Source organism: Vidua macroura, chromosome 12 (assembly GCF_024509145.1).
Source record: "Vidua macroura isolate BioBank_ID:100142 chromosome 12, ASM2450914v1, whole genome shotgun sequence".
NCBI lineage: Eukaryota > Metazoa > Chordata > Aves > Passeriformes > Viduidae > Vidua > Vidua macroura.
The window spans coordinates 14,653,766-14,681,055 of NC_071582.1; the positions used below are offsets into that span (position 1 = coordinate 14,653,766).

The window sequence follows — 27,290 nt, forward strand, 5'->3', positions numbered from 1 at the left end:
TCTGCCTGCAGCCTGCCTGCACGCCCGCCTGCAGCCTGCCCGCAACCAGCGTGAGTAGGGCTTGTCCCCAGTGCCGGGACTGGGGAGGGCTGGCACCCCGGGGCGATGGGCACCCTGCTTGCCGCTAAGGGCAGGGGGGGATGGCATTGCCATGGAGGGAGCCGGGCATCACTGCGAAAGGTGCCAGGCATCGCTGTGCTGGGTGCTGCAGCACGATGCTCACGGCGCTGCAGCTGAGAACACTGGGCACACTGCACGTCACTGCAACGCTGGGTTCTGGGGGGGCTCACCAGGCATTGGGGTGCAGGGGGACCAGGGCTGGTGCCCTGCAGACCGAGGTGTGAAGCTGCCGTGCCTCGAGCCCACCCTGCGGCCGTGGGCAGCACGTGGCGGTGTCCCCGCGGCTCCGGTGCCAGCAGCGCCGCGCTGCTGTGCCAGCTCCCGGGGCTGTGCCGGCGCTCCAGCGGGTGCACCCTGCACCCTCGGGTACCGGCTCTGCTGGCCTCAGTGGGTGGCAAGTGTGCCTGCACCCCATGGTGAGCAGAGGCACTAACTGCAGAGGAGAGTCGGATTGAGCAACCTACGGTGAGAGCAGCCGGTTTTACGCCCCGGACCCTGGAGAGCACCACCGTACCCCGTCTTGGACCCTTCCGGCTTGAGCATCTGCTCTCCCACAGCCCCCTGGCCCGGGGTGTGTTTGCAGGCACTCGTGAGCCTTGTCTAAGCAGGGCACAGATGTCAGACCCCCGCCGGTGTTGGAAGGGGTCTGCGGGAGGCTTGCCGGGTGCCGGGCCCCCTCTGCCGGCTCCGGGAATGCTCACAAGTAGCCAATTCTGCTGGTAGCACCCTGTGTGAGTGCACATTTCTGGTGTCGTGGGCTAGCCAGGCTACCCCCCACCGATGGGACATGCTTTGGCAGCCAAATGTGTTGCATGAGGTCGGTGCCAGCCATGTCTGTGATGCAGAGTGGCAGCCCTGGGTTGGACTAGGGGATCCTTGGCCGGGATGATGACTGCTGCTGGGCTTTGTCTGGAGCCGGGGCAGTGGAGGCAGCCCGAGCTCTCTCCCGCACTCCTTGGTCGGGTTGCACGCTCGGCTGCCTCTTGTAAACCGAGCTTGCTGCTTTACGGTGGGGCTCAGCCACTTCTCTCCCCCTGCACCCCTATGTGACCTTTTCCCAGTACTTCCTGTCTGAAAGACACCCTGGGATCCCATTTCTCCAGCTGCCCCGTCCCTGACTTGCTCTTGGGCCAGGTGTTCCCCACATTGGGCACCCCCACAATGGGCAGCAGCAGTGAATGTGCTGGTGTGCAGTGTGAGCCAGGTGGGAGGATGAGGATGGAGGGGACTGGGAGCACCAGCTGGAGGGTGGGTCTGGGGGCATGGCTCAGGTTGCCTGCACTCTCCCCTGCAGGCAGGGGAGCTGGAGGTGCTCTGCTGGTTCTTCCCACCCCTCTCCTTGCACCCGTGGTATGGAGTCTGATTGGCACCACTGCCAGGCAGTGCTGGCTTTCTCCTGGCTATTTGGGGATGTCACAGCAGTCCTTTCCCCCTCTTCAGCCCAGGCTTGCTTCCCAGCCATGCTGCTGCTCCCACTCCTCCTGAAGGCCACCCTGCTGCACCTGGCCAGTGGCTTCTACCGCCCCTTCTACAACGGCTTCTACTACAACCACATCATGAATGACAATGGCGATGAGCAGGAGAAAGGTATACTGGGGACAATGGGGGCTGGCAGGTTGTCACAGGAGGCTGAAGTGCCCCTTTGCCTCTGGATGGGTTGGAGACCCATAACTTGGTGGGATGTAGGGCCCAAAGGAGCAGTGGGAATGCTTCAGGGATACCTGGGGGATGCTCTTGGCAGAAGAGGTGGTGGGTGGAGGGAAGATTTGGGGATGCTGCCCAGCCCTGGATCCTGACCTGCCCGTCACACCTTCCTTCTTCCCCCCAGTGGATTACTTCAGCGGATCCAAACTAGTGGTGGAAGCCTCCAAAGACCCTGTCTACAGCTACAACGGTGCCAATGTCACCCTGCCCTGCCACTACCGCTACGAGCCCGACCTGGGACCTAAGCGGAAAATCCGCATCAAGTGGTCCAAGCTGCGGGACGACTACACCAAAGAGCAGGATGTGATGGTGGCCATTGGCAAGACCTACGTGGCCTTTGGGGACTTCAAGGGCCGTGCTCACATGCGTCAGGCCGGCGAGGCCAGCCGGCACGAGGCCTCGCTGGTCATCAGCGATGTGCGCTTGAAGGACGATGGCAAATATCGATGCGAGGTCATCGATGGGCTGGAGGACGAGAGTGACGTTGTGGACCTCCGGCTGCAAGGTGGGGGCATGCTGGGGACCACATGACCCTCTGCACCAAGCCAGTGAGCCTGGCCTTCCTGTGGTACCTTCTCCTTTGGGGACACAGCAAGGCAGGGGGGTTGTGGAGCTTGATCACGGCAGAAAGGGGCTGGGATGCTGGGTCTGATGGAACAGTGGCTTGAGGCTGTCTGGCTCTAGCCTCAGGAGTGAGTGAGCCCAGAGCTGTCTGCCCAGCTGGGACACCAAGGGTGCTGTTGGAGTCAGAGTTGGGAGTCACTCTATGGCCGCAGCATTTCCTGCCTTTATCCACCCATCTTCCCACTGTGCAGCATTACATGGAGCTGTCCCCTCCCCTCCCAGCTCTGGGTATCCCAATGCATCCCATGTGATGATCCTTGGTGACTCGTCCAGCCTCTCTTGCTCATTTGTCATGAGGGACCTGACTCAGCCCTGACATTGCTTTGGAGCTCAGAGCTGTGGAAATGTCCCCATTGCTTGTCCCTGCCCCACCCCCTTGGCCCCTGGCCCTGCCTCCCACAGTGACTTGTCCCTACCAGTCCTTGTGACTGTGTCCAAAGTGGTGATGCCCGTGGTTCTATAGGGATCCATGCCCACGACAGAGCATTCATCCCCATGCTGGTGGTCCATGTGTCCCCTGGGATCATGAGGACGCTGACCTTTGTATCCCTGTTCCGTGCATTTCCATGACATCCCCGCAGGGGTGGTCCATGCCTCCCAGGGACCACTGTCTGTGTGTTCCCAGGACCGTGGTCTGTACAACCCCGTGGTGGTGGTCCCTGCATCCCCATTATAGTCTGTGAATCCCTGTATGTGCAGGTGCTGTCCCCGTGAGGGGGTCCTTGTGTCCCCAGGACCGAGCCCGTGTGTCCCTGTGCCACCAGATGTCGCTGGCAACTCGCTGCTGGCGCCTGCATGTCCAGAGCGACCCCATCCCTGCATGCCTGAGCCTTGTCTCCGTACACGGAGGTGGTCCCTGTCCCAGACCCTGAATTTGACACGGGTCAGGGACCCCTATGGCTCCTGCTGGGGCTGGGTTCGGTTCGGGTGGGTTGCCCACGGAGCCAGCTGAGTGTCCCATCTGCCTCCAGGCATCGTGTTCCCCTACCAGCCTCCCCGCGGGCAGTACAGGCTCAATTTCCACGAAGCCGAGCAAGTGTGCCAAGACCAAGGTGCCATCCTCGCCAACTTTAACCAGCTCTTCCAGGCGTGGAGCGAGGGGCTGGACTGGTGCAACGCGGGCTGGCTGGCCGATGGCACGGTGCAGTACCCCATCCGCCTGCCCCGCAAGCCCTGCGGGGGCGTGCACCTCGCCCCGGGCATCCGCAGCTACGGCCCGCGGCACCGGCACCTCCACCGCTTTGATGCCTTCTGCTTCTCCTCCGCGCTCAAAGGTGGGTTCTGGGCCCGGGGTGGGGGTAGGATGCTGGGGAAGGTGCTGTGTGTCCCTCCCTCTTAGGGCACAGAACTTGGCCTGGGTGGGGTTGTTCCAGGCATTCCAGATGGGGATGCTCGGGATGATGCTCCCCTCTCACGCTCCGCTCTCCCTCCTAGGAGAGGTTTTCTACCTGGACCGCCTGGCTGGGATGACGCTGGAGGAGGCCAAGCAGAGCTGCCAGGATGCAGGGGCCGAGATCGCCCGGGTGGGGCAGCTCTACTCCGCCTGGAAGTTCGTGGGGCTGGACCGCTGCAATGCCGGCTGGCTGGCAGATGGCAGTGTCCGCTACCCCATTGTCACACCCCGGGCCAATTGTGGCCCCGCGGAGCCCGGTGTCCGCAGCTTCGGCTTCCCCAGCAAGGGCAGGTTTGGAGTCTTCTGCTACAGAGAGAGATAAGGAGCCAGGAGGGATCCTTCTTGGATGAAGGATGTTTCCAGCCTGCCAGTGCCCAGTGTCGGGCATTTCCAAGGGCTGTTTTGGGGCTGACTGGGGGGAGGTGGGATGGGGGGAGGTTTCTTTTTTGTTTTGTTTTGTTTCCTTCCTTTATATTTTCCACACCTTGCTCAGCAGCTGGCACCTGCAGCTGCTTGGGGTGGCTGCCAGCTTGGCAGCGTGGGACAGTCCCTGTCGTGGGATGTATGCAAGGATGATCCCCATGGGGGGATCTGCTGCTGCCACCCCACATGGCCGTGCCACCCTATGGGTGGTGACCCCTTCCTGCGGTGGCAGGTTGTCACTGACACCCACCTGCCCTTCCAGGCTGGTCCTGCCTCCGAGTTCATGAGGCAAGGCCATGAGGGAATGAGGCAAGGCTGGATTTGGCCAGAGCAGAGAGCAGGTATCTCCATTGCATCCTGGCCCCTCTTCCAGCCCCATCCATGTCCTGCTGAAGGATGCCATTGTGCCTGTCCCTGCTGGAGCACAAGTGCCTTATCTCTGTGTGCCCCTTGCCTGAACTCCATTTGAACTCTGGTGCCTTCTTCTCTGAGCATTGGCTATGAAAAGATGTGTTTTTCTGAACATCTTCTAATAAAATGGTGGAGAAAGCCCTGGAGTGACATGGCTGTGTCCCCATCTCTGTCCCAACACAAGAGAGAGGTCTTCTGTGGAGAAAGGATTTGGGGATCCCTGGCTGTCTCATCCTTGGCTAAGCATGTCTCATTAGTGCTGGCTCAGCTCAGCTCCTGCAAGGGCCTTGTGTTCCCTCATTAGTGAGTGTTAATTAACCCTCTGGGTGTCAGGACTGAAAGCTGGAAGGTGAAGCAGTTCCTACTGGTCATGGGTTTTAGGCATATGGGTTAATCCCCTTCCAAACTGGGAGCTGAACAAGGAGGGTCAGTATCCTACTCCAGAGTCCTTCTTCAGCGAGGGCTTGGGACACCCCTCCTACCTCCATGGTCCCTTAGGTGCTGCCTGGGGCTGAGCCATTCCTGTGTAGCTTGGAGCACCCTCTTTGGGTTCCCCTTCCTTCCTTTTTGCCTTGCCATGGGAGATCCCTCTCTTCCCAGCCCACTAGACATCCCTCTTCCCTATAAAAAAACAACACTGACCAAGTGCCCATTCCGATTTCGCTTTCTTTATTATTTATCATTCTTTCAAAATAGGATATGTTCAAAAATATAAATAGGTGCAGGGAACGCTGGTGCCCCGCACGGTCCCCTGGAAAGAGCACGTTGTCCCAGGACGAGTGCTGTGCTGCAGAGGGGGCAGTGGGGAAGCAGAGAGGGGCCACAGTCCCCAGCACCTGTGTCCTGGGTCTCAGCATCCCCTTGCCTCCCTCCTCCCACAGCTCCTTCCACCACAGCCCCCCAGCCCTCCCCACCCGTCCTGACGTGCTGCAGCAGTAGAAGGATTCTGGAAAAAAAAAATAAAATAAAGCCCCAAGAGGTGCTGTTCACCCTGGAGATTAAATAACAGAAATAATTACATTGTTCGTGGATAAAATCAGGAAAAAATAATCATCTTTATTATTTAACTTAACCCCCTGCCCTTTGCAAACCCACCCCCCTCCCTGTCCCCAAAGGCATGAAGATAATTGGAACCGGACGGTTAGTAAAAATGCTGAGATCTAATTCGTTTTGCTTTGGTGCTTGGAAAAACAATTTTTTTTTGTATATATATACACAAAGGTGGGTTTGTCTTTAATATAATTTTTTTTCCTTATATGACAAAAAAGCAACAAAAAGAAGAAGAAATCGACTCTGTTAATATAACTGTTCTGTTAAAAATCTCTCTTTCTTGCTTTCCCCTCGGTCTCTCGCCCCGCTCTAATGGGTGCGTCTGTGCACGGCGCTGCCGCTGGCTTTCGACCGGCTCCTGGGGCTCCTCTTATATAGCCTGCGCTGGTAGCTGGAGGCTGTGGAGGAGAAGAAAAGGCACCTTGTTGGCAGGAGCCGGGACAGAGAAGCTGCTTGTCCCACGCTGGCCACCCCGGCCCCTGGCTGCCTGGAAAAACACGGGCAGCCGCAGGCAGCGCTGCCCGGGGGCGGCTGCGTGTGCCCCGGCGCCAGCCCGCCCGCACACGCACAATCGGCCCTTCTCTTGCCCTGCCCCGGCTTTGCTTCACCCAGGGGAGAAGTTGCCTGCGGCTCGGCGAGAGCCTGGGCAGGAGCATCATCTCCACGGCTGCTTGTCCCATCCCTTCCCTGTGCCCAGCCACGAGGGCAGCTCGTCCCCATCTCACCCACTGCCCTATCAATCCCTACATCCCCAACCCCCATATTCATTAGTAGTGGGATGTGCTCAGGGCACAGGAGGGAAAACAGCCCGGCTTGGCTGGCAGGGACAAGGTTTCTGCCTGATCTTTGCTGCCAGTCTCCCTGGAAGCTGGCATGCTCTGGTGTGAAATTGCAGAAGGGTTTTGGTGGAAGCAGCAAAAGCTGGCTGGGAGCAGACCTGGCCTCTTGATCGCTGGCAGTCCGTGCTAAGAACAGCCTGCAGCTCTCCAGACCCACAGCAGAGCCAAAGGAATCAGCATCTTGGTCTGCACCAGGCAGCCGCCCTTGGACACCTCCTTCATCCCTCCTCCTTTCATCTCCTCTCTGGGCAGAGATTTGTCCCTTAAGCCTGTATCGGCTTTCCCTGGCTGTGGGACCATTGCTTAATCTTCCTTATCTGGAATTGCCCAGCAGGACCAGAACCTGGCAAGGAGGCCACTGGACAGATGTGATTTGTCTGAGGCCAACAAAATTCTTGGGAAGTTGCAGGCAATCAGAGACGGGACAGGGGTGTAGGCAGGCCTGGGAGTGGGCTGGGACACCAGTGGAAGAAGGCTGACTGCCATCAGCTGGAGGCCTGACAGAAGGAGAGTCAGGAACCCAGCCCTATGCCTTGGCTTGTGTCTGCTGCAGGACTCCTGTCTGCTCCCAGGGCAGGGGGACACCAGGGAAGGGCTGGAGGGCCCCATAGCTCTTCCATCCTTTTCTCTCTGTTGATGCAGGTTGTGCCAAAACTCACCCTTTCAGAAGCCATTTATTTTTCCTTCTCTGAGTAGCCTGGGCCATTGGTAAGCTCCTTGTTGCCCTTTCCTGACTCTGGAGCTGCCCCTATTCTGCCTTGGTGGGCAGTCCTGCAATCCAGGGCAGGGCAGTCCTGCAATTCAGGCTCCATGGTCCACACCTGCCCAAGAAGATGTCAGCTCCCATGGCTCCCGTGGAATCTTCCAAGAAGTCAAGGGAACTATGGTGTGCCCTGCTGCCTGTCTCAGAGCTATCCTGCACCCCGAGATGATGTCCCGCATTCCCAGCTCCTTCCAGCTGCAGGGAGGCATCGGCCCTACCCCGAAGGTACAGGGACCCAGACGTACGGTTTAGGCAGGATATCCGTGGCTCCTCCCACTGCCCGTTGGGCTGGCACCGGATCGTGGGCACATGCCGTTGGATGTAGCCTTGGTCGCACTGGTACCGCACCATGGAGTTGATTTCGTAGCGTTCCTTCTTCCGACCGAAGGTCCTGGCATTCTCCACCGCAGGGGGGTCCCCGCAGGCCACTGTGGGAGATGGGCACAGACTGGAGAGTGAGTGAGAGCACAGCAGCCTGGCTGAGCAGGCAGCTCACACCCAGGGCAGGCTGGGCGTGCAAAGCCTCGTCACTCTTCCGTGAATAAAGCCTTAACTCCCTTTGAGATTGGACTCCCTCTGTTCACAAGGCTTAGGGGCAGGGGGATATAGAAATTCTGTGATTTGAAATTAAGCAGGGATCTGTCTCCTGGAGAGGCTGTGAGAGCTGAGCATCACAACAGCTGCCTGTGTCTGCAGGAGGGCACAGAGCTGGTGTGTGCGAGTGATGCTGCAGCCAGGGTATGACTCTGCCTGGGGATGTTGAATGTCAATAGCTTGTCCTATTTAGTTTCAAGTCCTTATGGAACTTTCTCCTAGAGACTTGGCCAACTTCTGTTTCTAATTCCTTCTATCTCTTTGATCACCCTTTGCAGTAACAAAACCCATATTCCTGGGCACTGGGCACTCTGCTCCAGACCCACAGCCGCCTACTGAGTCCCCCATCCTTGCCAGTATGGCAGAGGGTGCTGACCTGTTCCTTTCTTGCAGGTGAAAGGGAGGTGATAGTTGCAGGGAACGTCGTTCCATTCGCCTTTCTCGTGCCAGATCATCACAACGCAGTCCTCGCCCGCCGAAAAGAAGTTATCGGGTTGGTTGGGCCGCCAGTTCTCATATTGCTGCCGAGAGAGGACAGTCCTTCAGCTAAGGTTGGGCCCCAGTCTCTTCTGCTCCCTCCCTCATCCTCACCCCACCTCTCCCACACCTCTCTCCAGCTGAGCCCGTGAGTTGCCAGCACTGCCCCTACACCAGTTATTTCTGTAGTGATGCTGCCGGAACCCAACCAGCTTTTCTAGAGGCTTGGAAAAACCCTGAGCCCTGCAAAGTTTATGGTTGCCTCCACTCAATGCCCAACCCAAGCACTCAACATGTAAGCCATGGGGCCCTTCCCACCACCCTGAAAAGCTGGTGCCAACTCGTGCTGTGGACTCCAGGCTCACCAGGGAGTGCCCGTCAGACCAGCGGAAGTCGTTCTCCACAGCTCTGTCACTGAGGCCAATCCATTGGTAGTCCTGTGCATGACCTGGAAAAGTAGGAGGGAGAGAAAAGAGTCATGGCTACACATTGCTGGAGGCATTTCTTTGCCATCTCAGCTGTCCCTGTCCCTGGAGCCTCTGGTTCATTCAGCTACCTCCCAGTCAATATTCCTGATGCCCTTTTCCCTTACCTCATGTTTGTCCAGCTCCCTCCCCACTCAACTGCCATGAGCATGGGTGCACCCATACAAGGATGAGGCTTTGTCAGGATTCATAGGAGCACCAGTGGGGCAAATGGTGGTTTTTACACTGCTCTGGATAAATCTGCCTGTAGAGCCAGAATCCAGTGGTTGGATCCATGCTCAGTCTTAGGCTGCCCTCAGCACTCACTGTTCACAAATTCTTGTTCCTCTGGGGTGATGATACTGCTCAGGTGGGCTTGATGTTGTCGGCATCTGGTCTCTGCATCCATCCAAGTCTCTCTCTCTTCAAAGTGCCTGTAGCAATGGCCCTGGAACTTGGTCCAGCCTTCCTCACAGTTTTCCAAGTCTGAAACACACAGAAGAGGGATGAAAAGGAGTTGGTGCATGTGTCTGAAAGCTTTCAACTCACCTCTTAGCAGCTCATGCTCCCATGGCATGGGACAACACATGGTCATTTTCACTAAAAAGCACACCCTGACACTGCTGTCTGTAGGAATTCCCTGGGAAGGTTGTCAGAAGGCATCCAAGACATGCAGAGAGGGCAGCCTGTGTGAAGGCCCTGTGTCTGCAGTGACACAAGCAGTGCTACTAGAAAGCTTGAATGATACTCACTTATTCCTGAGAGATTCAATCCCTGTGTAATGTTCCTGAAATCTGCTTTTGAGGAACTGACCAAGCAAGAACACCTCTCTTCCCACTTGTGCTGTCCTGCAGAGTTTTCTTGCTTTGGAAAAAAACCCTCCAAACCCCATATCCAGATGTCCAGAACCAATGCATATGTGTTGAACGTGAAAGAAGGGGCCACCAGGTGTGGGTGGTTCCATCACTTTGTGTGATTCTGGAGCTCTGGAGGAGAAACAAACCACCCAAGAGGGGTGAAAAGCAATGGAGACAGAAACTTACCACAGTGGAGAGAGAGAACTAAGTCTCAATGAAACAGCTTAGAAGCTTAGAAGCTAAAGAAGTACAAACATTTCCCAGTTTTTCAGAAGATGTTTTATCATCTGAGAAATATTGAGGAACTGAACACATTTAAGAAAAAATAAAACCACAGATGGGGGAAAGTAGAGACAAATGGAGAAACCACCAGGAAAGACCTTCAGCAGTTCCCACACAATGCAACACCACACATCTGTCTGCTACATGTGACTGAAGGAAACAGAAAATGAAATGTGTTTAATCTCAGCCTTTCAGATGCCTGATCTACCATCCTTTCTCAGGCCCTTGCTGCTCTGAGAGTGGTGGGCTTCCATGAGCCCTCATGCCTCTCTCCCTTTTCAGTAGGGTTTTCTGTACTCAGTTTCTTTCTTCTTTGTTAAACTTGGTAGGTCAAAGCACTTGTCACTTTCAGTAACAATAATTCCTCCTAATCCACCTTTCTGGTGTTCTTCCTGCTGGAGATTGCAGGCACTTCATAGATGTTGGAGTGGTTGGTAGTTATTTGAGACATTAAAAGCATTTCCTGCTTTCTTCAACAGATCAAATGGGTTATCTGGAAGTAGGTGAAGCTCAGAGGATTCTTGGGTTTTGCAGGCAGATCTCTTGCAGAAAGTTAACCGAGAACTCGCTCAGTCTTTTGAGATTAAGACTTTTTCCTATTATCTTTAATGGCATCCCTTGTCATCACAGACTGAGAATAGGACAGCACATGATAAAGAATCTCAGCAGGCGATTTTCTAGTAGAAAGGCTATGCTTTCCTACATAATTTTTTCTTACAGGTAAATATGACAGCAATTTTATTGGAAAAGAATGATGAAAATCTTGTTCCCTGCTAAGGACACTTTCATGGTGACAAAAGGGACTGTCTGTGTGCATTGTTCACCTACAGTATCCCATTGTTCTTGGACACCAATGGCAAGGATGGTCTGTCTCATGGGAATATGAAGATTTACATTTCCAACAAGTTTTGGGGAACTGGCTTCCTCTTGCATCTCCCAGGTATCAGAGCCCATAATTCAGAGAAAAGAGAAAATTAAGTCTGGCTTGGACAAAACAAGATCATAAGCAGTTACAGGGTGGAGAGTCTCTGGCTGGATAACAAGGTTCTTCAACAACAGGTATCATGGGTGGGTAAATCAAGAACTGGTGAGGTTGCATTGGAAAATTGATGCTAAGACAGCACAATTCCTGCCCAGAAGGTTCAATGATCCTAAGCCTGCTCCTTATAGTCTACTCCATGTTCATATTGGAAGCAGAAAGAGATGCAGAGAAAATCCAACATATATTACCACGACTCATGCCAAGGTGAGGAAGATACTGCAACCTTATTTCTCTTTTGTTTGAGTAAGGCAGGAGAGCTTCCCCTCATCTAAGCTGACAAAAGTTTGGACTTTCATCAGCTTTAAGGAAAAAACTCTTCTCCTTTCCTTGTAGAAACAAGAAGAAGTATTAGTGCACTAATTTTCATGGAAATACAGGTTGTTTCCCATTTTCTCAAAGATACATTCCCTGCTGATTTTGCCACAGGAAGCTATGTTGTGGAGATGACAAAAATGTCATGCTCTGTCAAATCAGTGGAGATTCCTGGAGTGAATGATGTGTCTCTCAGCTGCATCTTCCCCAAGAGAAACACAGTCATTTTTCATGGCTCAGTTGAAGCATCCTTCCACGAAGTTCCAGTCTAGCAGAGAAAGTTTGCCTGGGGTGAAGATGTACTCAGAAAGTTCCCTACTGTTACAGATGAACAGAATGACCCTTGGCCCAAAGAGAGAGCAACTTCGATGATCAGCATTGTTATGATCTGTGTGGAGCTTCACCAGAGACACTTGAAAAAGAGAAAGCTGAAGAAGACACCAGAAGCTCCTGCTTAGGAATCTTAGAGGACACGGTGCTGTGAGGAACAAACTTATCAAATTAGGTACTCAAAAGCCTCAAAGCTTTTCCCTTGTGTGTTTTAAGCTGCTGTTAGAGGTTAGCTCACTGAGATGAGGCCAGCACTGACAGGAGCACTGGGGATCAGCTCTTTTTGGGGAGTAGCAGGGGAACAAGGTGGTGCAGCAGTTAGTAGGATTAGCTGAAGCCAGGGAGGCCGTACCGATCTCACACAGGTCCCCTCCGTAGCTGGGAAGGCAAAAGCATTTGAAAGAGTCGATACCATCAACGCAGGTGGCTCCATTCAGACAGGGGCTTGAGTGGCACACATCAGTGTCTGCAAGAAATCAAGGGCTTCCATTAGGGCTCTGGGAGGCAACTCCACCAACAGGAGAACTTGTTTCCTTGCTTGTGTAGGAGGGAATATCAGTTGTTTTGGGGGGACTTGGGAGGGTTGTATTTCACAACATACTGCCACTGCTGCTGGAAGAATGAAGGCAAGAGACCCAACCCACCCTACAAGGAAGACATTGGTTTTGTGATGGTTGCACACCACTTTGAAGATATCAGAACAAAGCTCAGCAGGATGTATCCGAAACACAGCACTGGCTGTGGTAATTCCTCCTTGTCTGCTGCCTCTGCCTGATGCATCAAACATGTAAACTTGTGCCTGTGCCTCCACCAGCTAAAGGTCTATGAGGAGGAATGTGGAATTCTTCCATAAGTGATAGAAACATACTCAAATAGATCTCTGTGTCCTAAGCAGCATTCCTGGTTGTCTGTCCTCACTAATAGTTTCTTCCTAATCATAATTTAGATGAAGTTCTGCATCAAGAAATCTCTTCTCAGTGAAGATGAAGAAAGTGCAGAGAAGAAAAGAAGTGGGTTCAAAGGTGGTTCAGAGGCCCTCAGCTTTTTCTCATTGAGGATCTTAGGCCTGGGTATGGGTGCTTATTCCTTGGGGAGGGATACTGGAGTGCAGTGACATTTTCTCCAGACCTGTCCTCACTATGTGCTCTTCAGGTTGTGATGAAGATGGAAGAAGTTGGTACATCTTTTCCAGCTGTGGACTCCATCTTGGTGAAGAGAGCATTGGAATCAGAAGAAGGGTCATTCAGAATGGAAAGATTTCAGATATATTCAACTCAGAAACAAGGAGGAAGACTAAGGAAGGAAATGGGAACACATCCATGCAGGTTGGATTAAATGATGGCTGGTTAGATCATCATGTGAGACAGCGTTTCTTTCACACTCAGGAGAAATGCAAGGTTTAAAAGTGATGACTCCATGCTCTTGTGGCTGACAGGGTTAGTGAGGAAAGATTCAAAGGTGATAAATATACTGGTTGTGGAAATAGCAGAGCAGAGCAGCGACTCCCCAAGATCTATGTTCATCTTCTGACTGGGGTGTATTTGGTTGGGTATTGTTTTCTTGGAGCTGAGGCCCAGCTGCTCAGTGTCCCCAGGCACAAGAGAACAGATGGGCGTTATACTCCCTGTGGCTGTCTAGTGACTCAGTGGCCAAGGTCTGATACGTCATCTAAAAGCTGACATGTTCTGTAATGTGCCTAAGTGATGGAAAAAATCCTTTCTGACCTTGGATGGTAAATCTGTGTGTGCTTTGGAGCAAGGAGATTGTCATCTTTACTCTAGGCTGTGAGCAGTGAAATCATTCCTCAGATGGCTGATGAGCCTCTCACTCCAGTTTTGCAGATCTTCTCTGAGAGAAGGAATTTTTCACTCTGGATTGCACTTCTAAATCTCATGGATGCTTTTTGGATTTCTTTGTTCACTGCAAAATGAAGATAATCCCTGTTTCCATGATACTAGTAAATACTTTGAGACTTTTCAGAGCAAAATGGGAGTCACAAGCCTAGAGGAAGAATAGAGGAGCTGAACTTGGCTGAGTACTTCTTATTAGTCACACTTGGAGTTCCTAGATGATAGAGAGCATAAAGAAAAACGAGGCATCCTGAGGGGTGATTGCAACTCAAGAGGCCCTTTGGGCTTCTTCAACAGCAGTGGCAGCAGAAGTTCATGTTGATTCCAGTGGGCTCCAGCTGAACATGTAAGGAAAGGCTTTCCTTCATTCGTCAGGCTCCATGAAGTGGAAAGAACAGTGCAGAAGAGGGAGGGAAGCACTCACAAGAGCTAAAGCTGAATGTTTAGCAGTGGATAATGAGCCTTCAGCTGTCTTCGGCCATGTGGAATAAAACTTGGCGTGTCCAAGATCTCTTCTGAGATGCAGGAGACCTGCTGTGTGCTGCCATCCCTGGTCTTGGAGGAGGGGGGAGCAGACACACATTGCCGCAAATTTCCAGCTGGGAAGTAAGTCAGGAGCAGAGTTTCCTTTTACAGATATTGCATATAATATGGTTGCACATATTATATATGCAGTAAAAACAAATCTTTTATTATAATATATATGTTACATATCTCTCCATACATATACATATATATTTTTGTATATAACATATAGAGAAAGGGTGTGCACTTGTAGGTAATGTTGGAGAAACAAACATCAAATACAAGTGAAACATAGACAGGTTTTTTTCCCCAAAATTGTGCTACAAATGGCTGGAGAGAAGATGATTTAAACACATGATGATCATAAACACCAAAATCCCCTTCAGCCTGTTGGGCTGATTCAGAGACCCTCTCTCCATCTAGATGTAAAATCACTTCACCAAGCTGATATTGAAAAACTCAAATATATCTGTCAGGTTGGAGAAAGTGTTGCTGATTCTGATCCTTCCAGAAAATCTGGATCTCAGAGGTATTCAAGAGAGGTCTAAATTGTAAATTTGGCAGTGATGTTGCCTCTGAAAATCCTGGCAAATTGGTTTGTGGGTGTTTCTAGGGTAAGGCATGTAAGCCACAAACACAATTTACAGGAGGCGAGAACTCCATTAAAAAAAAATCCATCTATCACACAACACTAAGTGTTTGTTTTGTGTTTTTTTTTTTTTTTATAGCGTTTTATATGCTATAAATGTGTCTATTTCCGCATTGTTTAGAGCTAGATGAGGTTAGCAAATCACTGCACACATCTTCAGCCATCTGCAGAGCCTGCAACACGCTAGCGAGGGGCGAGCCCCCACCTCCACAGCGCTGGCTGCCAGGTACCTTGACACTCAAGGATTTAGACACGAGCTATTTATTTGCTTGGCTGAGCAGTCATCCAAAAAGTCAGCTCTGCTTTGCGATGCAGCTCAAGTGCTTATCAGCTGACAGGGAGACAAGACCACTGCTATTATTACCCCGAGCTAACAAAGGACAGCGATAGTCGATAGTCGAGGAATGCAGAAGGGAGGCAGCCCTCGCTTTCAAGAGCTGCAGATGTAAAACAAAGACGGGAGAAAATGCCTCGCGGTGCCAAGAATAGGAAACCCAGTTAGAACATGTTATTAACTCACTTCTTGAGGATAACGCAGAATTAGCAATTCTTCTTAAGAGGATTCATACTGCACTTAATATTGCCCAGAAGTTGCAAAAATTCCCCAATTCTACTGTCACAACAGTTTCTATTTTTTGCTACTATCAGGACCCAAGGTCTAACTTTCAGATGCCTTTTCTTTTCTTTTTTAATAAACCAATTACAACAAAATGGACAATGTAAACCAGGTCTTGCATCTGGAAGATGTAAACTGTTGGCTGGAGAAAGCAAGGGGAGTTACACAGCTGCAATGCAAATTTGAGTTTGTTCCACCATTTTCTTCCTAAGACTTCTTCTCCATTGCCAGATATACACTATATTTAGTCAGAATAATTTTCTTTTTGTGCAACTAAAAACAAGAGAAGTATTCTTGTCATCGCTGCCCATGGTAGGGGGAGGTCTGAGCTAGATCATCTTTAAGGTCCTTTCCAACCCTGACCATTTTATGATTCTATGATTCTCCCAATGCCTTTGAAAAAATCTTTTGTACTAGATAATGGAAATTGGAAAGAGAAACCTGGAAGAAATGAAAGAAAAATAGATTGGTCCTGGTTTTGCTCAGAAGGCAAATGGTATGTAAAAGTGAACATGCAGTGTCAGTGGTGAGAAGGAAATGCTTTTAAAATTCTTCATCTCAAGCTGAGACAACAATACCAGAAACAATGCTACCATTTCCTAAAAAAGTGCAGTCTGTGCATTTCTCTCCATGCCTGCCTATATGGAAGATGAGCGAGAATATCCATTAAACAAGGTCATCTTTGTGTTTAAAACATCTACTAAGAAGAAGCAGCTGGTGAACAGAGAGGATGCTGTCACCCAAACCCTGAACAAACTATAGTTTCCCTGAAGCTGCGAGTAACAGGTTTAGTAATATATTCTATGATATTTGTATATTGTCCTGTTTTTGTTCTACAGAGCAGAAAAGGTCAGAGAGAAGGGCAAGACATTTCAGGATGCCCAACAGTGCCTGTTGTGCTTCTCACCCTTTCTTTATAGGCCTCCTTGTAAGTGCAATTATCCAAACAGGGAATTAGAGACCAACTAGATAATTATCTCCTAGAGATTGGGGAAAAAAAAAATCCAGGTACAAATTAAATTTGCTTTTCAGAGTCTGCTGGGAAGTTAGAACTACTGGTCTGATAGCTCAAACATCAAAGAAAAACACTGGAGCAATTGTAGGGTGACTCCTGGAAGAAAAGAATAGGAAGAGTTGGGGAAACCAGTTCTCTCACATTTTAAGTTAAATGCCAGTATTGAACATTACATAGCCAGCTACTGACTTACAATGAGCAATTAAGTAATTAAAATAATTAACTACACTAATTGAACCAAAGCCTCCATGCAGCAGAAGGGGCAGGCATTGCTGTAGCCTTAAAAAAAATATTTTCCTAGAGACCAGGAGTTTCCAGGAGGACTTGTTGATCTGCTGGAACCTTCAATTTGTCCAACACTCTCGTGGAAGAAGAGGAAGAAGAGGAAGAAGGAAATTTAGATATCTCTGTTTCCAAAATATTATGTGTAAAATACATGGATTTGTAAATAACACTAGTCCAAGGCTGTAGGCTACCTCTGCAGAGGAAGGTTTTGTTTAAGCAAATTAACTTGTGATGCAAAGCAGACAGTGTGTTCAGGAGACATCAAATCACCTGCTCAGCCACAAAGGGTCTGTGCCTCTCAGCCAGGACTGGGACCTCCAACTCCTTGAGAGCATCATTTGTATTCCACATTGGGTGAAACATTCTGAATCAGGGGAATATTTTCTTGGCTTTTTTTCCTGCATGATTTTCTCTGGACCAACAAAACTCAATCCCTTGGACTTCCAGGTTATGAAGTAAAAGGAAAGCCCATTAAGACCTTTTCTCATTTGTATTCTAACCTTCTGCTGTGTGGGGCCATAGGCAACAGACTTCATGGACTTGTTTCACCAGACACAAGCAAAACTTCACATAAAAAGATGCCATTTCAGCACATTTCTCTTCCCCCCCACAACTGGAGTGAAGTTTTAAAGTCATTGACTGGTCTCAGAGCTCCAAACCGCAGCCTTTCACTGAAGTGCCAGCATGTTTTTTCAGCTAATAATTATTTGCCTTCAAATGCTACCAGAAGCAAAAAGACCTGCTGAGTTGGCAAAACCCTGGGTGAGGAAGCCAAGCCTATGGACAATCCTTTCAGCTTGTGGGGTTCCTGTCCTCATGGAGGAATCAAATGCTGACTAAAGACATGTACATGCACAGCCTTCAATTTGGTTAAACACTAAAACATACTGGCACTCCAAGTGTTAATCTTCAGTCTTCTGGCTCTGGCTTTTAGAGATACTTTTAGGCTCCAGCAGAGCAGAATAATATCATTCTTCTTAAATCATCCCACTAAACAGACTGCTGGATCTAACTGGAACCCTCCAACAACAGGGCCAGAGGGCAAAATCCACATTTCTTCCTGTCCCTCGCTCTAAGCTCCTGTAAAGCTGAACCAGCTTCACCCGTGCTTTAATGTCAGTGAAAATCCACTGCACTGCATGGGCCCCCATTGCACCCTACAAACCCTGAGCACAGCACAAGGCATGCACATGGGAGCTGACAGCTTTTGCAAGAGCTAGATTTCAACGCTGGGAATCTTCAAGTGAAAAGGCAGCCACAACATGGGAAATGGCATTTTGGGATCCAGCCTACCGTTCTTCCTTGTAGACTTCCCATGTTCACAATCCCCAGAGCTCTGTAAAAAGTAACAACCCAAAAAAGGAAACCTAGGATCCCTTTTCTTGCTTTTTTTTTTTTCCTTTTTTTTTTTTTTTTTTCTTTTGTCATCTCTTTGCTGTAATTCTCTAGAAGAGGTTTGCCTTGTTTTAGGGGTGTTCTGAGTTCATGATCAACACTTTTTTGACACCTGGATGAGCTTCCTTCATACCCTGACTGGGTCTGCATTTAACTCTGTAGGGACATTGTAGTAAAGTTTACAAAAAAAAAAAAAGAAGTTTTACCCTAGAATATCTTCCCTGGTGGGACTACCAGCCAAACACATGTGTTCAAGTCCATTTCTAATTTATAATGTGTACAATTAAACTTCATGTAGTGGTTGCTTACCTCTTGCTGTCTCCTGCTAAGAAACCCCAGCTGCTACATTGTCCTCTCTGTGACTTGCAAATGCACATATTCCAATTTCAGAACATTTTTCAAGATTCTTCACACATGAGCTGCTGAACACATGGTTTTCTTTCAAAATACTTCACAAAAATGTTGGCTAACAAATGATCTGAGGAATCTGGCAATCGCCTTGTGGTTAATTTTTAAAAAGAAAAAGCAGTGGAATAAAATCCATAGTTTGGGGCCAATTTTTTTTAAAATTATTTTTACTAAACCTCACTGTCTTCCTTCCTTCCTTCCCCTCAATGCTGCCTTTGCTGGCTTATTTTTGTCTCTGGGTTTGGACGTGGCAGTGGGCACGACCCAAAAGCAGAGCCTACTTTTGCAAGAAGGGTTTTTGGGTCCATAACTCCTGTACCACCCTGTGCTGTGCCAGGCTGGTGCAGTGCTGTGGGAATGACCCTGCTGATCTGCCCTCACCCACTCCTGCAGCATCCCCAGGGCAGCTGCTCAGCACGGGCAGAGGGGACCGCAGGTGTGCTGTGAGCAGGACTGAACAAAGGTTTGTGATTACCTGTGCTCGCAGAGGGAGAGGGCAGAGAGAAATGCAGTGACTCATTGGAAACACTCTGGGGATGGAAATGACGTTAGAAACCAGGCTGAGCTTCACAAAGCCCTGCACTTACTGACCCTTACTGAGTCCAGAGCTAGCTACTCTGAATGGTTTAAATTGACCCAGAAAAGCATTTTAGGAGGTAATGTGGGAAGGGCTAGAATTGATGACATTTTTGCCAGAAGGAAGTGAGTAAAACTCTTTGCACATACATTTTGTACCATACTTAAGCAATGTGTGGCCCTACAAGAACATGTGGCCCTTTGAGAACTGAGGACATGCAGGACATTCATACAACAGCACAAGCACTAATGGCTTTCCAATGAGGCTTGTCCCCAGGTGCCAGCTCCTGATGGCAGCAAAGGGAAACCAGGCTTTGTCCAAGGATGCTGCAGGACATCCTGCGTTACCAGGACTGGGCACCTCCCTTGGCCAAGAGGCACAATGTTTTGCATTTTGTTTTTTTTTCCCCTCTGCTGTGCACTGTTGCTTTCACAGCACACAACCTCTTTTCAGGAAATGCTCATCAGAATGCCAGGAGAGTGTTTCCACCATAAGAGGTTAATCAGGCTTAACTATTCTGTCTGTTTGTACTTGGCAACAAGGGGGCCCAACCAAAGACAGAGCACTAAAACACTAAAAAGGCAGGGTGGAGGGAAGGGCATTTATCAACAGAGCTTACAGAAGCTAGTGATGCTCTGAGCATTATCTCACACGTTTATCCTGTTGTAGCTGCAGAGAGCAGAGGGTGGCCACATGCTGAGCAATACTTGGGGCTAGGCAGCAAGTCAGCCCACCATGGAAAGAGAAACAAAATAGGACTGAGATTAGCAGCCCATCTTCTCCGAAGTCTCAGCTGCATGCCAGGTGGAAAACTCTGGACATGTAGAGGTGGCACTGAGGGACATGAATTAGTGGTGGACTCGGCAGTGCTTGGTTAATGGTTGGACTTGATGATCATACATGTCTTTTTCAACTTAAACAATTCTATCATTCTGTGATCATGACCTGTGGAAAACCCCATGTTTATGGCTTTCCATCAGAACAATGTTCTGCTCAAGTCTGCTTCCGTGTTAATGTTCTCTGCTGTATAAAAACCAAAAAAAGTGACAGCTATGCCCCTCCTTCCCATCCACAAAGCTTTCCCTTCCATATGAGACACATTACCTTCTGTAGTGGGTCCTAATGCGTCAATTGCTTCTTGTGAGACTTGGGGCAGGGCAGCAGTGGTGGTGGCCAGCAGATGGGGGCTGTCTGGAGCAACAGCTGTCTCTGTTTCTTGTTCTGACACCACAGGAGGGGAAGGCTCCATTTCAAGCTGAGCCTCTTCAGGGTTCCTGAGTCCCTGTGTTGGTTCAACATCTGGAGTCCTGGTACTAATTACAATGTCTGGGACAGAGGTTTCCCCTGAAATGCCTGTGATAGAGTGTGTCACAGCTCCAGATGTTGTGTCAGGAATCTCCTTCTCCTCTGGAGTACCAAAGGGCTCCCCGCTGCCCAAAGATGTGGCAGCTGTTTTGATGTTAGCAGCAGGCAACGCCGATGCTTCCCCACTGGTTTCATGGACTGTGGATGCTTCTATGCTGATCTCAGGAAATGTCTCTCCGCGGGCTTCTTGACTTGTGGGTGCTCCTATTCTAATTTCAGGAAATGCAGAAGTTTCCCCACTGACTTCTTGAACTGTGGATGTTTCTGAGAAAATTTCAGGATAGGCAGATGTTTCACTCCTGGCTTCTTGACTTGTTGGTGTTTCTATGCTGAACCCAGGGAATGCAGATGTCTCCCCACTGATATCATGGACTGTAGAAGTTTCTATGCTAATCTCAGGAAATACAGATGTCTCACCTTGAGCTTCTTCACCTGTGGATGTTTCTATTCTAATTTCAGGAAATGCAGGTATTTCACCACTGGTTTCATGGATTGTCGAAGTTTCTATGCTAATTTCAGGAAAGGAGGACATATCCCCACTTATTTCATGGACCGTCGAAGTTTCTATGCTGATTTCAGGAAATGCAGAATTTTCCCCACTGGTTTCATGGACCGTGGAAGTTTCTATGCTAATTTCTGGGTAGACAGATGTTTCACCCCTGGCTTCTTGATTTGTGTATGTTTCTATTCTAATTTCAGGAAATGCAGAACTTTCTCCACTAATTTCATGCACTGTTGAAGTTTCTATGCTGATTTCAGGAAAGGCAGATGTTTCTCCACTGGTTTCGTGGACCGTCGAAGCTTCTATGCTAATTTCAGGATAGCCAGATATTTCACCCCTGGCCTCTTGGCTTGTGAATGTTTCTATTCTGATTTCAGGAAACGCAGACGTTTCCCCACTGAGGTCTTGACTTGTGGATGTTTCTATTCTAATTTCAGGAAATGCAGATGTTTCCCCACTGATTTCTTGTATTGTCGACGTTTCTGTGCTACTTTCAGGAAACGCAGAGGTTTCCCCACTTGCTTCTTGACCTGTGGATGCTTCTATGATAATTTCGGGATACCCAGATGTTTCACCCCTGGCTTCCTGACTTGTGGATGTTTCAGTGAAAATTTCAGGAAATGCAGAGGTTTCCCCACTGATTTCTTGAATTGTTGATGTTTCTGTGTTAAATTCGGGAAATGCAGATGCCTCCCCACTGATTTCATGAATCGTGGATGTTTCTATGCCAGTTTCAGGAAATGCAGATGTTTCACCACTGATTTCATAAGCTGTTGATGTTTCTAGATCACTTTCTGGCAGTGCAGATGTTTCCCCACTCAGTTCACCGGATCCAGAGGCTTCACCACTGGGCCCCAAACTGTAGGGAAACGTGACAGTTTCCCCACCCAGTTCTTGTGATACTGTTGGTCTTGTCACCACTTCTACTAAATCAGAAGTGACTAAAGTGATTCCTGGAAGCCCTGAGGCTTCCCCACTGATATCAGCCACTGTTGAAGACTGTCCACTTAGATCTGTGGCTCCAGAAAATTCTCCGCTGATGTATGGGATTCCAGATGGCTCTTCACTCAAGTCTCCTGCCCCTGAAGGAAACCCACTACTCTCCACAGCTCCAGACCCTTCTCCAGATAGTCCTCTGTCACCAGAAGTAAATCCACTGATTTCTATCACCCCAGATGGTCCTTCTCCCACTTCTTGTGCCACTGATGTCTGTGTTACATCTTCCACCAAAGTGGTATCCACAAGAGACACCGTGGGAAAGCCAGAGGTGAGTCCACTTTCCTCTCCAGACAGCAGACCACTGGTGACATCAACTCCAGAGATGTCTCCGCTGCTGTCTGTCACTCCGCTCGGATATCCGCTCATCTCCAGCACTCCAGAAACGCTCCCACCAAAGTCTACATGCCCTGAAGGCTCACCACTGATGTCTAAACTCCCAGATATCATGCCTGATCCATCTTCATCTCCTGAAGGCAATCCACTGGTTTCCAAAGTCTCTTTTGCTTCTGCTCCTGTAATTGGCGATGTTGTTGTCACTTCCTTCAAAGTGGCATCTACGAAGGTAATGCCGGAGGCCTCACTGCTTCCCTCAATACCAGAGGTAAGGCCACTTAGGTCCACCAGGCCACTGGCCTCATGTGTTCCAGATGTTTCTCCACTGGCATCCAGTCCTGAGGCCAAGCCACTAAGTTCAGACCCTCCCGAGGACAGCCCGCTGAGCTCGGGTACCCCAGAGGGCTCCCCGCTGGGCTCAGCTCCTGAGGGCAAGCCTTGGATTCCACCACTGCTGTCCCACTCAGAGGATGGGAACCCTGACAGATCTCCTTCACCGCTGACTCCGATGGACCCTTTTCCCTCCTCTTGCCGTTCTGTCACTGCTGTTACAACTTCCACTAATGTGGTATCCACGAGAGAGATGGTAGGAAAACCAGAGGTCACTCCACTTTCCTCTCCAGATGACACACCACTGACTAACTCAGTGCCAGAGATTTCTCCGCTTGCTCCAAAAGGCAGCCCACTGCTTTCCACTCCAGATGGCATCCCACTAATTTCTGGTATCCTTGAAATAGACACCGATATCTCCTCCTCTGCAGAAGGCAGGCCACTGATATCAACAACACCAGAAGACACACCACTCAGATCTCCTGAGGGCAGCCCACTTTCTCCAGGTGGGAAGCCACTGGCATGCAGGTCTACCGACGGTAATCCACTCTCTCCAATGCCCGAATGGTCTCCACTAAGTTCAAAAACTCCAGAAGTTGGTTCTGTGCTTGTATCTGGAACTCCAGGAACCCACCCGGATGCTGAAGATTCACCACTGACTTGATGCTCTCCAGATTCTGTCACCTCCCCTGACACTTTGCTGACGGTAGCATTGGTACTGGTTTCCTCTGGTACTATGGTAGCTGGAGGAAAAACAGATGGACTCACTGGAAAAGAAAGAACAGACAAAGAGAAGGAGTTGGGAAAATTATTTATACTTTGTGAGGGTCCCAACCCTACACCACCAGGCCAGCACGACACAAGCTACAAGGAAGCTCTGAACCCACCTGAGAGCAGTGACACATCGGTTGGAAAGACCTCTGTACCCCAGGCTGTCTGATTCTCAGGTTGAGTGGCAGACTCTGTCTCCATGGTCACCTCCTCCCCCGAGGGCACCCCCTCCACTCCAGGGATCACTTGTGTTGCCAGCACATCTTCAAAGAAGGGGGTGACTCCCTCCTCCTCCACAGGAGGCAGAGCTGGAACAAAAAGGCATTGGAGGGAGTTTCCAAAAATTCACAATCCAAGATGCCGCTGAAGTGCCTCGCTCAAACCGCCACCCCAATATGCCCAGCCTCCCTTTTGAAATCCCTTTCCCCCAGGAGACAGGTTTCTGTGCTTTGCAGGGGTGGGAGGGTACCTCTGAAGCAGAAGGCGTGGTGCCGGGACAGCGGGTCGGGGAAGCCCGTCTGGTTGTGGTGCTGGTACAGGGTCCTGACGCCCGGCGCGTCCCCCCCGCAGGCGGGCCGGGGGCTCACGATGGGGTAGCGCAGGCTGCCGTCGGCCAACCAGCCCGCGTAGCACCTGTCCAGGCCCTGCTTCCAGGCGGCGTGGAGCTGGCCAACAGAGGCCAGCGTGGCGTTCTGGCTCTCGCAGTACTGCTGGGCTTCTGGGAAGGTGAACTGCTCCGGCTGGGTTGCGAAGAACACATCGCCTGAGGGATGGGAGGGAAAACACGGGTGAATCCCTGCATCCCAGCCATCTGCAGACAGAGGCAGACGTGTGGGGCACGTTTTTGCTCCACAGCAGTGCCCAGGGACAGGGGAGGATGTACCCTTGAGCCTGTCGATGTAGCAGTACACGTCGTAGGTCTCCGAGGCGGGGCGCATGCCGTATGACCGCACGCCCGGAGTGTTCTCTTTGTCTCCTATGCAGTTATTCCGGGGATTCACAATGGGATACCTACCAAAAAAAGGAAGAGAAGAGGTAATCCAAGGTCAGCCTTATGTAGCCAGGACTGAAGAACCTCAGTGTGCTTGGGAGCGGGACATGAACTCTTCACTGTTTGAGGTCCTCAGAGACAAGTCCACTTACAGCTTGAGGCAATAAATACAAATTTCCTGCTGCTCTTCCTACACACCAGGAGGGCTCACTGGTGCAAGATGTATACACAGGTTAAGAAATGAGAGGAAAAAATGGGCAAAACACATCTACTGGCCACTGAATATCACAGCCTGGAGAAAATTTTGGGTCAGCAAAGCTTTCAGTGTTGATGAGGAGAGCAGCAGGACAAACCAGAGTAAAGCCTCAATGGCTGAATAGCCATTTTGAAGGGTGTCTTCCCCAAGTCAGTGTAGCTTTACCTGACTGTCTGGTCCCGCAGCCAGCCAGCATCACACTGGTCGAAGCCAGCCTCGTAGGCAGCCTGGAGCTGCTGGGGGGTGGCAATCACGGCACTGTTCTCCAGGCAGGCCTTCTGGGCTTGGACAAAGGAGAAGGCGTACCTGCTGCTGGCTGCACGGTAGTGAAACACCACACCTGGGGGAAGAGAAGCTGTGGTGAGACAGCAGGTACAGGACTCCCCTGCACTGAGATGTGTGACCAGAAATGGTCTTCCAAAAATCAGTGCAAGGACTAGGCCCTCTCAAACCCCTTTTGATGGAAATGCCTCATTCATGGAGCCCTGATGCCACTGAGGGTGATGTTCTGGGGATCTCTTTAGCCCTCCTCTAAGGTCTTCTTGCCTTGACTTTCCCCTTCCCTGGAGTCAGGTGGATATGGGAGAGCAGAGTGTGACCACTGCAGCCCAAGCATCAGCCAGCTGAGCCCTGGTCAGCACATGATGGGGTGGCTCCTCTTCCCTCCTGCCCTACTGTGAGGGAGGTGCTCAGCCTGTCCCTGACCCCTAACATGCCTGTGCACCTCCAGGGACCTGGATGCCCTCTGAGATGGCAGAAACTCAGGCTTTTTTTCAGCTGATTGGTTACCTCTAGAATGAACTGGCCTTCAGGCTTCTTGGAGTCCTGGTGCCTTACCTGTGGGGGAGATGGGCTGCTCGGGAAGGTGACCAGCACCGGGGGCAGCTGTCACTCGCACAAGCTGATCTTCCACTGTGAACGCTGAGGCAGACTCCAGTCCTGGTGTGGCAGTCACCCCCACGACCTCTTCCACCGAGCTCACCTCTGCTGTTTCAGTGGTGCTAGCAGTGCCAAAGGCTAAGGTGGTGATGGCAGTGCCTAAATCTATGGTGGTGGCCTCTTCAGGTACAGTCCATACCGCTGTGACATCCTCCCTGGTGACATTTTCCTCCTCTGTGGCAGCTGTCTCTACTGTGACAGCGGTGGTGAAGAGATCGGGCAGGGCAGTGAAGCCCTCGTCCAGCCTGGTGGCGGTGGGGGTGATCTCAATGGGCTCCAGGGTGGCGATGCTGCCGCGGGCCTCTTCCTCCGTGGCATTGTGTGACAGAGGCAGCTCCACCTCGGTCTGGGTGACAGTCTGGACAGTGAAAGCGCTGCCCAGCTCGCTCCCTGTCTCATCGATGAACTGCCCTGGGACCAGGCTCTCAAAGTCGTCCCCTGCATCAGGACACAAAGCAGCAATCAGGGAGGATAATGTCAGTCTGATGAGGTGAGCTGCCCTGGTGCTGCCTCCAAGAAGCAGCAGGGTATCTCTGGCTCTGGGAGGATTAGGGAAATAGTGACAGTTTGGTAAAAGAAATGGTTTTACTTCCTCCACTGTGGCTCTGTAGAACGCCTCAGCACGGAGGGCATGTGACGAGGCACTGAGCCACTTCGTGCTCCAAATCTGGTTAATCAGCGGAGACATTGCCCTCGCTCCTGCCAGTTCTCCTCCCCGGGAACACCTTGCCCATATCCAAGTCTGTACTGACCCCTAGTGCCTGCTGCAAGGAAATTAAGGTGGACGGAGGGAAGTCGGTGAGCTTGGATAACCTCCACGGCAGATCCGTCTGAGCCGTGGGAGAGCCTGAGCCTGGATCCTCACACTCGGTGCATGAAACCTCAGCAGGATCACGATCACCTTCTGCTCTGCCCAGGCGGAGACTTGAGAGCTCATCCCATATAAACATCCTAACCCACTGTAAGGACAGCCAAGGCCACTTGCTGTACCAAACCCATTGAAACAGCTCCCACCTTTCCCCTTCCAAATCACTTTCCTGCCCAAGTCACACCCTTGGATCTAGGACAACGTGCTTAACATGGCACTGAGCAGCTCAGCGGACAAGGACACTGGTTTGCAGAGCAGCATGAAACAGAACTGTGAGGGCAGGTAAGGGAGGGATGGATCACATCTTGGATGTGCAGCAAGGCAGCTCTTGGCTGGGGAGGGGAAAAGTATGAGACAATGCCTGGGTTTTCCCTCTAATAATACTTTTCCTGCTCTATTTCCAATGCAATTTTACTGCTGGTTCATTTTAGGCAGTATCTTTGAGATCTCCATGGATTCAGAGATTTCTGTAAAGCTGCTCAGAAAAGGACTGACCATATGCAGCAGTTTCAGAGGCAAACCCTGAGATAATCAGAAGGCTGTGGCTTGGTGGACCAGTCTTTAGCTTGTCCACATAACTGGGTACCTCCATGGGTCTGGGAGATGTTTCTGGGCATAACAGATTTTTTTAACTGTGGCAGTCCTATATGAATGTTGGCCTCTGGTTGCCCTGAAGAGACAATATATCACTGTGTTTTCCCCTCTTCTTGCTGCAGGGAGAAGTGTGCAGTTAGAAGAAAGGGGGGGGGGGGGGGGCAGCTGGGATGCTCTTCATTTCCTGGGTGCAATTTTAATCCACGATTCCCAGAGACTGCATCAGTCTCAGATTTATCCCAGCATGGAAACTCAGTCACGCATTTGTACCACACCACATCTCATCACTACACACATCTTCAGGGTCAGACCTGCCCTCTTTCTCCTTCACTTCCTT

The 27,290-nt window shown here is 50.6% G+C and overlaps 2 protein-coding genes across 3 annotated transcripts in view; one reads left to right on the top strand and one right to left on the bottom strand.

The window, feature by feature from the left end:
• Positions 1–5,094, top strand: HAPLN3 (hyaluronan and proteoglycan link protein 3). Its single transcript, XM_053988356.1, has 5 exons — positions 1–50; positions 1,561–1,707; positions 1,949–2,329; positions 3,420–3,722; positions 3,883–5,094. Exons 2-5 carry the CDS (start codon positions 1,581–1,583, stop codon positions 4,161–4,163), a joined length of 1,092 nt encoding a protein of 363 aa, XP_053844331.1. The 5' UTR covers positions 1–50; positions 1,561–1,580; the 3' UTR covers positions 4,164–5,094.
• A 678-nt stretch (positions 5,095–5,772) lies between these two features.
• Positions 5,773–27,290, bottom strand: part of ACAN (aggrecan) — a 46,539-nt gene continuing 25,021 nt past the window's right edge. The window contains exons 7-18 of one of the 2 annotated variants that reach the window (XM_053988768.1): positions 25,390–25,929; positions 24,718–24,892; positions 24,189–24,316; positions 23,775–24,068; positions 23,422–23,613; positions 20,110–23,301; positions 12,038–12,151; positions 9,190–9,348; positions 8,764–8,846; positions 8,298–8,442; positions 7,573–7,755; positions 5,773–6,123 (exon numbers count right to left, since the gene is read on the bottom strand). In XM_053988768.1, coding sequence (XP_053844743.1) covers positions 6,035–6,123; positions 7,573–7,755; positions 8,298–8,442; positions 8,764–8,846; positions 9,190–9,348; positions 12,038–12,151; positions 20,110–23,301; positions 23,422–23,613; positions 23,775–24,068; positions 24,189–24,316; positions 24,718–24,892; positions 25,390–25,929 — 5,294 coding nt within the window. In that variant the 3' untranslated portion in view covers positions 5,773–6,034. The remainder of the gene's footprint in view (positions 6,124–7,572; positions 7,756–8,297; positions 8,443–8,763; positions 8,847–9,189; positions 9,349–12,037; positions 12,152–20,109; positions 23,302–23,421; positions 23,614–23,774; positions 24,069–24,188; positions 24,317–24,717; positions 24,893–25,389; positions 25,930–27,290) is intronic. The other variant, XM_053988769.1, reaches the window with a different exon arrangement.

Excerpts from the sequence above, each read along its gene's own strand:
- HAPLN3 (XM_053988356.1), top strand. The coding sequence starts at position 1,581 with ATGCTGCTGCTCCCACTCCTCCTGAAGGCCACCCTGCTGCACCTGGCC. Across the intron at positions 2,330-3,419 it reads TGTGGACCTCCGGCTGCAAG|GCATCGTGTTCCCCTACCAG; the intron begins GTGGGGGCATGC and ends ATCTGCCTCCAG. Across the intron at positions 3,723-3,882 it reads CTTCTCCTCCGCGCTCAAAG|GAGAGGTTTTCTACCTGGAC; the intron begins GTGGGTTCTGGG and ends TCTCCCTCCTAG.